The sequence below is a fragment of the Cryptomeria japonica genome, chromosome 3, assembly GCF_030272615.1.
Source record: "Cryptomeria japonica chromosome 3, Sugi_1.0, whole genome shotgun sequence".
Classification (NCBI taxonomy): Eukaryota; Viridiplantae; Streptophyta; class Pinopsida; order Cupressales; family Cupressaceae; genus Cryptomeria; species Cryptomeria japonica.
In genome coordinates, this window is record NC_081407.1 from 48574408 (window position 1) to 48589498 (window position 15091).

The 15091-nt window shown below is 35.9% G+C and overlaps 1 protein-coding gene across 4 annotated transcripts in view; it reads right to left on the reverse strand.

Moving 5' to 3' along the window:
- Positions 1 to 14805, reverse strand: part of LOC131033087 (agamous-like MADS-box protein MADS3) — a 77930-nt gene extending 63125 nt beyond the window's left edge. Inside the window, exon 1 of one of the 4 annotated variants that reach the window (XM_057964228.2) lies at positions 14078 to 14805. In XM_057964228.2, the coding sequence (XP_057820211.1) occupies positions 14078 to 14259 (182 nt within the window). In that variant the 5' untranslated portion in view covers positions 14260 to 14805. The remainder of the gene's footprint in view (positions 1 to 14077) is intronic. The other 3 variants (XM_057964234.2, XM_057964224.2, XM_057964240.2) reach the window with 3 other exon arrangements.
- Positions 14806 to 15091: the final 286 nt, after the last annotated feature.

The following is a 15091-nucleotide window of genomic DNA, read 5'->3' on the forward strand; positions in this document are numbered from 1 at the left end:
TAATATTTGACGACCCCCTTGTTTTTGGCACTTTATAGAATGAGTGCTTTGTAACCAAACCGCAAAAACACACAGAATTGGCACTTTATAATGAGAGTGAGTGATTGTGCTAGTTGGATTCGTGGCAAAACATCATGCACTTTTGCAAAAAATAGTTGGAAAGAACCAGGGGCTTAAAGTCCAAAAATTTGGCCTCCATTAAATTTGACGGTCGTGCTTTTGAAGGCCGATTTTCAAATTTTGAATGGGCCAATGAAAGGATGTGCAAGTCGAGCCTAATGAAAAAGTGAGCAAGTCGGACGGCCTAAGCGCTGCCTCTGCATGAACCTGTCTCAAAGGGCCGTTGGGGTCGTGCAAGCCTGCATGGGCGTTGTTGGGTCATCCATGCCTTGCAGGCCGCCTCTCTGTGACTGTCATTGGCTTGCGCAGAGGGTGACCGCTCCACGCCATGCTCTACGTTGTGCGAGGTTGGGCGCTACTCCGAATGCAGGGCACCACTGAGTGTTCCTCGACTCAAGTGGTTGAACCAAGGTGGGCGTTGCTCCTGCCGTCTCTACCTACCACATGGGCGCTACTCAAGCCACCTTTGCCTTCCGTGTCCATGTTTGTGGGGGCCAAGTGAGGACAAAACCCTCGCCTATGTGGTGAGGCATCAAAGAAACCCTCACCACTCCTTCGTGCCAAGTCCCTCTCACATCAATGCACAAGTGTAAGTGAATCCGGATCTTGGCTTACAGAAACTCAAACTGCTCCGATACCAAGTAATAATCCAAGAACAAATGAGATTAGAATAAGCACAAGATTTCAATAAATTAAGTCTATTCGACAATTGTTCATATAGGTAGAGTGATTGGGTCGAGTCAAAAGTCAAACTTAACACTCAATGAGTGGTGGCGAGTTGCCTACCACAAAGGTAGCATGAGGTGTCGAAAATGAGTCGACGCCTCTCTAACAACTCCTAACGGACTTGACATCTTGCATGGACAAGTTTCAAACGTAAATGTACGACTAAGTAGGCTTAATAAGCCTAAGTGTAATTAAATGAAATAAATACACCAACAATTATTATAATAAAAATATAAAAATACTACTTTTTAGTTTAAAATTATTGTAGGTTCACACATTGGGAGTACTTTCTTTCTCTTTATATAGTTTTTATTAGAGATTTAAATATATGTAAATAAAATTAAAATAATAAAATCTTAAAATAGTAAAATTAATAATTATTATTTTATTTATTGAAGAATGTGAGATTTTGCCAAGATCAAGAGCTCAATGAAAAGTACAAAATAGAGAGACAAAATATAGGACAAGAATAAACTATATTCTCATCAATAGATAAATGATCAATTGTTGTTACATACAATGAATATGATCCTCCTTATATAGGCAAGGCTATATGGATATGTGAGCACACAAACATGACATGTGGCTCAACAAGAAACAATGGTAGGTAGGGATAAGTAGGGGTAGGTAGGAGAAACAATATAATATTCCACATGAGGTGGATCACACACCGAATGTGGAATGTAACAACAAGATAAGACCACAAAAGGTGGAAATTCTCCAACAAACACTATCCCAATGTGGCACAAACACCCAAGTGTCTCATACCCAAACTACTATGAAATGCATTACCCTAAGTAATTTTAAGTAAGGTGTAATAATATCCAACATGAATAAATAATTACACCAACACCCCCCCTTAAGTGCAACTTAGGGGAATGCACTTAAGTCTACAATGCAACTAAGCAATGCAAGATGGGTCCCGACTACTAGGCCATGTTAGATACCCATGTACAAATGCAAATGCATGCAAACCAATGCGATCTCTCATAAAGCAGGGAAAGAGAGAAAAACCCAATGGGAAAAAACCCTCCCCCAAAAGAGATGAAAACTATACAAGAGAACTCTCATAGAAGTATGTAAGGAACAAAACCCCATGTGAGGAGAAAGTCCCCCCCATTTGAGAGAAGAAGAGAAGCTAGGTAGCTCCCCCTCAATGTAGAATCTATACCAATGGTAGAAGCTCGAGAATGAATGAAGAAACTACTCCATGAACGTCGAAAAAACATTCCTCCCCTTAGGAAGAAACAAAACCAAAGGTGTATCCATGAAGTCTCCCCAATCATGAAGGGAAGATGTAGGAAAAAAACTCATGATGAAATAAATCTCTGAAACTGCTCAAGTGTCCCCATGTCGATGCTAAAAGATACCTCCTCCAAAGGTGGTGAACTGCTCCACACTGCTGAAAAAGGCACTCCAAGATCTAATAGAGATGAATGTAGAACAAGTCCCAAAGACTCACATGTCTCCTCTAAGGAAAAATAGACCTCCTCCAACTGTTGTACATAAGAATCCACAATCATGTCAACCTTGAAAGAATGATCATGTAGAGAATGAACAAGAGGATTGGAGTGCTCCCTCGCAACAATCGAAGAATGATCATCTTCATCAAAGAGAAGATGAATATCATCAATGATGTCTCCCAAATCTGCAATGTCGATCAAATAGTCATCCCAAGAAACTGAAGCTAGAAGACAAGATATATCCTACTGCATTGAATCACAAGAAGGCAAAACTGTCGCACTAGCTGCATAAACAAGTGCAATAGGTTATGTGATAGCAATAGGAGGAGATGAAATACAAGGCTCAAGAACGGGGTCACAAGTGAGAATCCCCAAGTTCAAGTACCCAAAGTTCTCCTCAAAATCTGAATCATCATGTGAAGAATCATCATATGTAAAATCATCCTCATCACTAGGAACAAAATTCTGAAAAGGAGTATAACTGAGATGCATGATCAACCACCCCAGTCGCAATGATAGTTCTAGTCTCCAAGTCTCTAATGAAAACTCACTCAGGTGTGAATTCCACAATTCTCTTAGTTGCCCCATGTGTGATTTGATAGATGGAAAGGAGATTGTTTGTCGAATGGGATACACACAACACATCAGTGAAGGAGTTATCCCCAATGGCAATAGTTCATTTCCCAATCACATCCATGTATGTATGATTTCCCATCAAAATCTACGACATGGTGCAAGGCTCAAATGTAGAAAACATAGACTGCAAAGATGCCATATGATGAGAAGCCCCTGAATCTAGAAGCCATCTCCTTGAATCATGACTTGTAGTAGCACAAAGAGCTTTTATTTTTCTTGTCCCAAAAGAGTGAGTCTTCCCACTTGTTGAAGCCATGAATGCTTGCCCTTTCCCTTTTGAAAGTGAGGAAGTGGAAATTGATGAATCCTCCTCCTTGTAGGCATTAGGCAAATCAATGTTGTGGTTTTTGAAGATGCGTGTGAGCTCATCAATCTTCTTAGAATGGCAACGACGCTCCTCATGACCAACTTTTTTATAATAGGAACAAGTAGGTCTCTCCTCCTTTGGTGAATTGTCCTTCTTGGAAGAGGATGAATCTCCTTGTTGTGGAGAAGGTGGTGCTTTGTCCTTAGACTTTGATTGCTATTTCTTCTTGTTTGAGCTGTCTTTTCTTTGATTTCCTTTGTTCCCTTGATTTGCCACTAATGTTTGAGACTTAGAAGCCTTAAGAATGCCCATGCTTATCAACTTAGTTTATTCCATCATCAACATTTCGGCAAAAGCATCAAATGTAGGTATTGTGTAGCTTGAACCCATTGTCATCCTATGGGTTTGGAAACTAGATACAAATGCTGCATATTCTTGTGGAAGCTTGCCCATCAAATTGAAGATCAATTGAGTATCCTTATCAATGCCACAATCTTTGAGTTGTGCCCTCAACTCTTTTGCCTTAGTGACAAAGTCTTGTATAGTATCAAATTTCTTGGGATCTAACATGGTGAGATCACTATCAATCTGATATCCCCTAATCTCATCAACTTAACCATACAAGTCTTGAAACTTTGGCCAAGCATCCTTAATTAAGGTACATTTATCAATATGAAAGATGAGATCCTTTGATACATACTTTCTTAAGGTACCAATTGCCATGATATTTTTAGTGAGCCAATCCAAGTGAACAACAGGATCAACCTTAGGATCAACGGGAGCAACAATAGTTCCATCAGTGTAATGAGTTAGTCCTTTTTCCATAAGTTTACTCCATGCATCAATTTTCCAAGTAGCATAATTATGAGAGTTAAGAGAGGAAACTTAGGAGAACCCATAGCAGCAAAAAGGAAAGAACACAAAAGCACAAGAGACACCCCCCCCCCCCAAAAAAAAAAAAATGATTTTGGCACTTTATATGTAGTGCATGTACAATAGGCCACTTGCAAACAATGGCAAGGTGGACTTCTGATTTTTTCTTACAACTACCCCAATAGACTGAGAACTACAATGCAAAAGACTAACAAGATAGATCTATGCAATAGAAGTGCCAAATTGGCCAAAAACAATCATATGCTGAAAGTACAGTTTCTTCTCAAAATAACTGCAAACTGATAGCATATTATAAAAGTAGACGAAAAATTATGCACTTTCAAAAAAAATGGAGCCTGAAAAGGAGTTCGTATGAGCCCAAACGGAGTCCCTGAAGTTGCAGAAACGGGGATTGGACATGTACAGTCACCAAAAACTGATATTTCTAAAATATTTGTCCATCAAAATCAGGAAATAATGCCACCACGATAAAGTACACGAAAAATTAGCCCATTTAAAAAAAAGGAGCAAAAATGAGCAAGATATGGCCATTTGAAGTTGAACTAAAAAATCAAAAAGCTCAAAAGAAGGGGCCTGCCAAAATTTCAAATAAATGATGACGTCAACAAATTACGAGCCTAAATTGGACGATCGTATGGGTGTTGCCAAATCTTCGCCTCCCTGCCTGATTGGATGTCCGTACAGTACAGACTGATGACATGGCAAAAACGGATTCACTGAAAAAATTGACGTGTTCGTATGGACAATAATGACTGGACCGCTGACTGTGTGTACGGTCATATGACGTGTCGTCCCACGTGGCAAATGACTGGCCTCCACGTGGATGTCGAGTGCTGACAGGGTTGTACACATTGCTGAGTTGTCTAAATTCGTTGACCTGTTGACTGGAGAGCTGACCGAGCCTCTCAGGCGTTGCCACGTGGCGTAGATGAGGACCCGCGTGGTGGCAGATGTCGGATCACCTCGGCAAGACGGAGCAATGGGAGCCGGTAGCTAGCCGCAGAGTAGGGTGTTGCCGGAGGAAGTTCGCAAGGCCAGCGAGACCTGCAACGATGACCGGCAAAAACACGAGGCTGTCGGAGTATGCAAAGCAGTCGACAGAGTCAAGGCCGACGGTTTAGCAGTTGTCAGAGGCGAGATCAACCACCAGCAAATGGGGAGGACGGGGGTCGTTGATGGGAGGTTGCACTGGCAATCAGGGGTCAGAGTGGGCGATGGCGGGGCCCACAACAAACACACCCTTCGAAAACAACTTTACGAAGCTTGCAGAATAAAGAGGATAGTACGGTGTCGGGGGGTTGAAACCCCCCATAACAAATACAATTTTTTTATTTTTTTTTATATATAAGAACTTTTTAAAAACTGCGAAATAAATAATGAATATTGAATAAATTATTCGCAAAAAAAGTGAAATTTTTTTATTTGTTTTTGCATAAAATAGTACCGTACCGTTCAAATTGGGCAAAAAAAATTCTTCAAGCCCGAAATTGACTTTTCACCAAATATAGGCAAATTTATAGTCAATTTATGGAAACGGCCACCCAGGCTCAATGGCGAGGTCGGATCTAGTCTAGGACACTTCCAAAAGATGTTGCTCCTCAGATCTACCTCTTGATGCCACAATAAAATCTCTCTAAAACAAATCAATGATGCTCTAATGGCTCTGATACCATGTGAGATTTTGCCAAGACCAAGAGCTCAATGAAAAGTACAAAATAGAGAGACAAAATATAGGACAAGAATAAACTATATTCTCATCAATAGATAAATGATCAATTGTTGTTACATACAATGAATATGAGCAAGGCTATATGGATATGTGAGCACACAAACATGAAATGTGTCTCAATAAGAAACAAGGGTAGGTAGGGATAAGTAGGGGTAGGTAAGAGAAACAATATAATATTTTACATGAAGTGGATCACACACCGAATGTGGAATGTGAAATGTAACAACAAGATAAGACCACAAAAAGATGGAAATTCTCCTACACACACTATCCCAATGCGGCACAAACACCCAAGTGTCTCATACCCAAACTACTATGAAAAGCATTACCCTAAGTAAACTTAAGTAAGGTGTAATAATATCCAACATGAATAAATAATTACACCAACAAAGCATATAAATAATACAATTATTACATTAATTTTAAAATAAATTTGTGTTAATTTTGAATTAAATTTATTTAATAAGTATTATATTTTTTTATAATTAGTTAAAATTCAATGTATTATTGTATATTTTTTATTCTATTGAACAAAAATAATGTTATTTTATATTTAGATGGAATTTTATTTATTATTGTGTATTTTTAATTTTATTCAAAAATATTTTAAACACATAAATATGTTATGAAAATCATATAGAAGAGATAATCTTACAATAATCTTGTTTTTTTATTGTATAAATATAATAAGCTTAAATGTTTATATAGTAAATTGTAATTATTATAATAAAAATGAAAAAATATTATTTTTAGTTAAAAATTATTATTAAAATGTCTTAACATTTTTTTTAATAAATAATAAAGCATGTATAATTTTTTTAAATTTAAAAATATATAATATTCTACTCTTTTTTATTAAGTACAATTATTTTATGTTCATATTTACAATATTTGAATTGTCTTACTATTTTATTTTTTATAAGTAATTGAAATTATTATCTTACTAATATAATAATTTAAAAAATAATTATTAATAATAGTTGTAGTTCTACTATAACAAAATCTGTGTGATATATTATTTGTTGTCATTTTACAAAACTTTATATTTATATGTTGTATTTAATAATATTATAAACTTTAAAAATAATTATTGTACAATTCTAAAATATGAAAAATTTAAATAATTTAAAAACCATTTTGCTAAAAAAATATAATTTATTACAATGTGTAGCATATCATCTTCTATTAAATTACAATCCTCAATCTAATGTAAATATTAAATACTATATACCAATATTAAAAAATTGTAGTTAAGGTTAGAGTTAATATTAGGGTTCAATTAGAATTAGATTTAAGCTTTTGTTAGGATTAAGTTGGTTATGGTAAATTAGGGTTAACATTAGTTTAGGTTGGAACCTTATGGAGTTAGAATTAGGTTCCAAGATTGATAAGGTTAGAGTTTGGATTACCATCATAGTTAGAATTATAGATAAAACTATAACCTTAATTGCAACTTGACCCTAAAATAACACACAATAATTTTAATCATAATACTAACCCTAATCATAATGCTAATTGAATCTTAACATTAACCCTAAGATTTTGGAAGACAAGAAAAAGGATAAGCACACCACAAGAGAAAGCAAAAGCAAGCCCACATATCCACTCAATACATTGTAAAAACACTGTATATTACAAAAAACAATTGCACAACTTGCCACTTTAAATTAAATTACAATTTTTTTTTCTTATATATTGCTTAAAGATAATTTCCTATCAGCATAACCATTACACCTGATTGAAATTAAATTGCAATTTTTTTTTCTTATATATTGATTAAATATATTTTCCTATCAACATAACCATTAACCATTACACCTAATTGAAATACAAATACTAATATTATATTTATTAGGAAGGAGAATGCTTGCGTAAAGATGTGTTGACAAATATTATAAGGGACGGTGTCTATACACTCCGAGCTCTGTGGAATACAATCGCAGCTCTCTGGATTTAATCTCACTTGCAACGCTTGGAAACTTGCGCAACTCTAGTGAATGCAGGAAGAATTGGGTCGAGTCAGCCAGAATTGTACTTTTCCTCGTTTTCTCATTCGAGGCAACTGGTGTATGTACTGATTACAGTGAACATGGTTAATGTGTGTACGCCAACTCTAGTGAACGCAGGTTGAATTAAGGTTGAGTCGCCAAAACAGTACTTATCCTCGTTCTGTCATTCGAGGCAACTGGGGTATGTTCAGAATACAGTGAACATGGGTTAATGTTTGTGTAGGGCATTTCATAGTGCAGAGCTGTGTTGCATTAGGTATATAGAAGTTAGTATTTATAACAGGCTGGAGCGGGACATCAGATTCAAACGTCAACCCAACATGTCACTGGAGCAGGAACGTTATCAGTGAAAAATGACAGACTGTAAGCAGGAACATGATCAGTGAAAATGACAGACTGTACATACATTGCCTATTATTTGAGGGGCGAATCCAGCAAAGCCCGAATAAAAGACCGTACCCTATAAGGTAACGATTAGATCTACTGAGACTATTTTTACTGTAAATCAATAAAAATTCATGGTATCGTACCACACAAAAGAAGAAAATGAAATTGCAGTAAGAAAGAAATAATAATGGCTTAGGGCGGGGTTTGATTAGTCTAACAGATTTCATTGTAGTTGAACAAAATGAGATTAATTGTGGTGTGTGGTGTCCTAAAAATGTCATGTCAATGGTAATCTTCAGAAAAATATCTTTAAAATTCAAAAACTAATTAATCATATGAGCAACATCAGCACACAAGAAAACATGACTTAGTGCATACCTTTCGTTCTTATCTCAATTTGGGACCATTTTGAACACCTTCACAAAAATGCAAGCAGATGGCATCATATTTGCCCATGTAGACTTGAAAAATGATTTTTTTACATAAAAGAATTGAGAATGATTTGAAATATCCACATAAGAATTTGAAAACAAAAAATTAGGATGCACACATATAAGACCCTCTCCCAAATTCTGGTAAATAAAGACAAATGAAAAAGTGGTGACAAATATTATAGAGGACGATGTATATGCACTCCGAGCTCTGTGCAATAAAAATTGATGCAATAAAAATCGAAGCTCTCTGGATTTAATCTCACCTTCAACGTTTGGAAATTTGCGCAACTCTATGCATTTAATTATTAATTTAATTAAATCTAAGATCCTTTCTCACCAATTCACATATTATAAAATTGGATCCTTAAGCCTAAGTGTGCCCCTCTTTCTCTAGTGAATGCAGGTAGAATTGGGTCGAGTCAGCCAGAATTGTACTTTTCCTCGTTTTCTCATTCGAGGCAACTGGGGTATGTACTGATTACAGTGAACATGGTTAATTTGTGTGTACGGCAACTCTAGTGAACGCAGGTTGAATAAAGGTTGAGTCGCCAAAACTGTACTTTTCCTCGTTCTGTCATTCGAGGCAACTGGGGTATGTTCAGAATACAGTGAACATGGGTTAATGTGTGTGTAGGGCATTTCCTAGTGCAGAGCTGTCTTGCATTAGGTATAGAGAAGTTAGTATTTATAACAGGCTGGAGCGGGACATCAGATTCAAACGTCAACCCAACATGTCACTGGAGCAGGAACGTTATCAGTGAAAAATGACAGACTGTAAGCAGTAACGTGATCAGTGAAAAATGACAGACTGTAAATACATTGCCTATTATTTGAGGGTCGAATCCAGTAAAGCCCGGGTAAAAGAGCGTACCCCATCAGGTAACGATTAGATTTACTTAGCCTATTTTTACTGTAAATCAATCAAAATTCATGCTATCGTACCACACAAAAGAAGTAAATGAAATTGCAGTAAGAAAGAAATAATAATGGTTTAGGGCAGGGTGTGATTAGTCTAATACATTTCATGATAGTTGAACAAAACGAGAACAATTGTGGTACTTTAAAAATATCTGCTTATCCCCAAAAAAGTACCTCTAAAATTCAAAAAATAACTGATCATGTGATGCAACATAGCTGCATAAGTAAAATGACTTAGTACATACCTTTCAATCTTATCACAATTTGAGACCATTTTGGACACCTTCACATAAATGCAAGCTGATGGCATCATATTTGGCCATATGGACTTGAAAAATGATTTTTTTATTGACAAGTTAACTGCTGTACAAAATTCAGAATGATTTGAAATATCCACATAAGATTTTGAAAAGCACAGAGTTAGGGTGCACACATATAGGTCCCTCTCCTCTAGTGTTAATAATAATTTTGGTGGGTAAAATTTGGTGGGAGAAATAAAGACAAATGAAAAAGAGGAAAAAAAATTATGGAGCCATATAGATATTTTCTAGTTCTTTTGTTTTTCCACTATTTAATTTGCATGGGAACATTACAATACCTTAAATTTAAGTAGAAAACACACTTAAGCAACTGCACAGAAATATAGAATAATTCTTTAAAAAAAGAATACAAATAAAGATTCTAGTATTCTCTAATCTCTACCGTGGACTTTCCTTGTGTTTGGGAGCACCATTCAATGACCAATGGGCACAATTGGCCATGAAGTTTAACCTACAATTATAGTGAGCTTTAAGAAAGTATTTTAAGATGAGATTATATAATTGAGATTAGAGGAGATATATATTAGTTTTATTGATAAATGTATTGTTTGTCTTTATTTTGACAGATCCTAGAACATAAGTTGATTGAAACTAGCATTGTTTCATTTTTTTTGTTTGATTAAGGTCTTATGATCTAGATCCAATATAGATTTTATCGTATTACCCATTTTAATTAGAATTGAAGTTATGATTCCCTCTTCTAAACAAAAATGTTGCTACGATTCTATGTATTTCTTTCATAAGTGAATTTTTGTTTCCCCAAGCTAACCTAATTCAAAAATTTGGTCATCACCTATCAACCCAGGCAAGAAAATTTTCAAATGAATACCTATGATTACATACTTAAGGGAAAAATCTAATGGAATTTATGCTCCATGTATAAAGACACAAATCACATACTTGCATTTTTTACCTTACATTTGTGCACACATTTTGGTGTTCATCATCTCGAATAATATTTTGGACACATTCAAACTATTTATGTGCCTAAAACCATTCATTGGTGTATCATAGAAATTGATTTGACCTCTTCTGGTCTCCTAAAGCCCCAAGTCCTATTTCCTCAAGGATACTAATACCCCTAAGCTAGTGACCTTTCTCACTAATGCACCCACACAAGTATCTGACTTGATTTTTCAATCGAAACTCCTACCAAGATTCCAATTCAAACTCTAGTTTGCCTTGCTAAATTTTCTTGATGAGTATATGTTCTAGGTTAGTCTATGGTATTTCATTTACCCAAACTAAAAAATTTCTTATTCTTTCTAAATACTTGGTCTTATTGCACACACATCTTGCTCTCCATATTAGACTACTATTTTGATAATTCATCCTCCAACCCTTACATACCTCCATGGTTGAATACTATTACAACTCCTCTATTTAGTAGATCTCTTCAACTCCTCCATTCTCCCTACTTTATTTACTCTATCCTCACACACCCCCAAATTCTCCTCTATAAACTCCCAAAACCAAATCTCCAAAGTTTCCCTCCTTAATTGATCATTGGTGCAAATCAACCTTCTTAATTGACCATTGGTAACTTGAATCGAGAGTCAGTATTGCACACAAGGAATGACATCTAGACTTGAATCACTAACTCCATACAAACATTTGACACACTAGTATGCCCATCCTTACAAAAGAGAAGATTGATTACCCAAAGCCTAAACTTCATCTACCCCTAAATTACTAGTTCATTGGCATAGCAATTCACCTATCATTATTCGACCACCTTGAATCCCTTTCTCGGGCTACATCTAATCTCTTCACCATATCTATATGTTTTATACCCATATTCTATGTTTTGATATAATCCTCTTTTAATTTAATTTGTTTAGATTATGGATATTTCATTTTTGTCCGTTTACATATCTCATGTAAACCGATTTGATTTGTTTTTAAAAAGCAAGAATTGGATTTGATTTATTTTACAAAAAAAGCAAACCCGCCATGTAAAGCAAAAATTGAATTTGATTTGTTTGTATAAAGTGGAAATTGGATTTGATTTGTTTTTAATTGCCTTAATAATAATATCTATGAAGAAATTTAATTTAACAAGAATTGCTCATCAGAAGATAAAACTTTCTATTCATTTAATGGAATTACAAAACCTTCTTGATTACAAGCTCAAAGATTAATTGATCGAAGAGATGAGATAGAAAGACTTCATTACATTCTACTTCTTTATGTAGAAGTCTCAGACACAACAAAAAAAACTAAAAATTATACACTTGTCATACAACTCCATGTAATAAAAAACACATAGAAACTCTATATTTAGAAATCCTCTTTTAGCTCATGCATACACTTGTCATACAACTCCATGTAATTAAAAACACATAGAAACTCTATATTTAGAAATCCTACTTTTAGCTCATGCAGAAAATTGCAAAGACTCGGGCAATTTGGAAAAATAACTATACCAACAATCTCTTCCTTAATTTCAAAAAATGGTCTCTTCCTTAATTTCAACCAATCTCCATTTGGACTGCAAATGCTGGGCTTGTAACTCCTCCAAGCTTTTCGTAAGACTTGGATTTGACTTCTTCATACTACGATGACTTAGGTTAGTTTCTCAGCTTTCACAAGATCCGCAATCTTCTTCATGCAAATCAATCCTTTCTGATTTATGGTCTTCCTCCGTCTTCAAACGTGGTAGTGAAGCTTCGTCTTGAAAACGAATCTCATTGAGCTTCCTTCTTACCAATCAGATTTCCTCTTTGCATGGACAATTCTTTCATTAATCTGAGGTTGTACAAAAACCCTGATTCTTCTTGCTCGATTCCGAATCCCACTGGCTTCGATCTCCTCCTATGAAGATTGGTTTCTCCTTTTCTAAACGTGGCTTAAACTTTGCAATTTACTCCTTTTGGAATCTACGATATCCTCCTTTGAGGATTGGCTTTTAAAAAACTTTGCCCTTTTTACTTGGGCGGCTTCCCTTATTCAAATAGGGGATTTTGTTTCGCATGTAGCTAGGCTTCTTGTCAAATGGCTTCAGTTTTACACAATTTTGTTTGACTTACGCAGCAACATCTTCAAAGGTGTGATTTTAAATACTTAAGCTTCTTTTCTCCGTGATGTCATTAAACGACTTTAAAACCACTCAGCGATTATTTCAGCGCTGGATCTGTTGACTGGAACAATTCATCTCCAAATATAAATATACTAGTTTATCTTCTCCTAATCCACTTTGTGATTTAACCTTGATCCTAACTTTTCCCTCCTTAATTTACCATTGGTGAGGAACAATTCATCTCCAAATATAAATATACTAATTTTACTACGTGTTCTAACATTTTCTAGGATGAAAAGTAAGAACGAATCTTATTGTTGCAATTATCCCTGTCAATGGAGAATCTATTGATCGTCACATAGAGCATATCTTTCTAAGATAAATGGGCAAATATTCGATGAATGAAACCCAGTCACAAAAAAACCTTTCAAGTTGCAAACATTTTCCTTTGTCTGAAAATTTAAATCATGAAAACCTGGCGTCTTATCCCCTGATATCTGGAGAGATACCCATAAGTCATCCAACAATTTGCGTTTCTCATCCCCTGTTTTTCTGTCTTTTTTTTCAAATATGGTCATTCGCTCAGTGCATAAGTGGTACCTACTTGCAGGTTTTGCCTAATGGCGCCATGAGGTACTTGCAGGTTATAGGTATAGGAGGGCCATGTGATTGGCGGTACGAACCTTGCTAAGGTGGCCGCTTGATCTCAAATATGACTTCCTCTAAAATGCAACTTGCATTTCGATTTCATAATACTGCGCCATCCACATTTTGAGAGATATTACTAAACTATCGTTTGTCTGAAAGAATAACTCTGACTTTCTGTTTTCGTCATTGTATTCACTACTAAGGAACCCGAAACTATGGCCAATGGAAAGCAGGGAATATTAACTCCTGAATTGAAGCAAAGTTGTAGCCAAACTTTAACGATATTTTTTCACCTTTCTAAGACGGTGTTCTTTGACACATGATTTATTCCAACAAAATTCGATTTCTATAAATCTTCAGCGCTGAATCGTTGAAATTAAATCGCAGTATGTTATTCAACTATAAAATCGAAACAAAATAAATTGGTGATTGGTGTGCTTTGGGGAGGTATGAGGGTAATTCCTTACCTGGGGCTGCCAAATTCGTACAGCTTTCCCGATGGCGAGAAAATAATGAGCGCAACTTCCGCATCGCAAAGAATTGAGATCTCGCTGGCCTTTCTCAACAGTCCTGTTTTGCGCTTTGAGAAAGTAGACCGACGGCTTACTGGGTTTTCAATAGTCTTCAGCTGCAATTTTGCCCTCGCCATTCCCTTGTATTTTCAATAGTTGCAGGGTAGAAAAGTATAGGTAGGTCTTTGCACAGTAAAAGGTTAAGATTATCCCTCAACATATAAACTCACGCCTCTCAATTCATTATATATACGGTTAAGCGTATGCGTATCGTTCATTGAGATGCGTGGGAGTATTCACATGTCTTTATCTTAATATTATTATATTAATTACGAAGGAGAATGCTTGAGTACAAGTATTGTACGGGACGGTGTATATGCACTCCGAGCTTTGTGGAATGCAATCGAAGCTCTCTGGATTTAATCTCACCGTCAACGTTTGGAAATTTGCGCAACTCTAGTGGACGCAGGGAGAATTAGGTTGAATCGCCAAAACTGTACTTTCCCTCTTTTTTTCATTCGAGGCAACAGGGTATGTACGGATTAGAGTGAACATGGTTTAATGTGTGTACGGCATTTCAGACTTCAGAGCTGTTTTGCATTTATAACAGGCTGGAGCGGGACATTCTTACTAAGATTCAAACGTCAACCCAACATGTCAGTGGAGCGGGAACTTTTAGATTGAGATTGCAGGGAACTATGATTTATGTTTCGTGTACAGCATGATCAGTGAACAATGACAGACTGTAAATACATGCCCTGCTCTTTTAGGGTCGAATTCAGTAAAGCCCGAAAAAAAGAGGGTAACTAGCCAATGAGGTAACGATTAGATTTACTGAGCCTATTTTTACTGTAAATCAATCAAAATTCATGGTAGGTCGTACCACACAAAAGAAGAAAAGGAAATTGCAGTAAGACAGAAACAATAATGGCTTAGGGAAGGGTCTGATTAACAGTCATTTTAAATTTT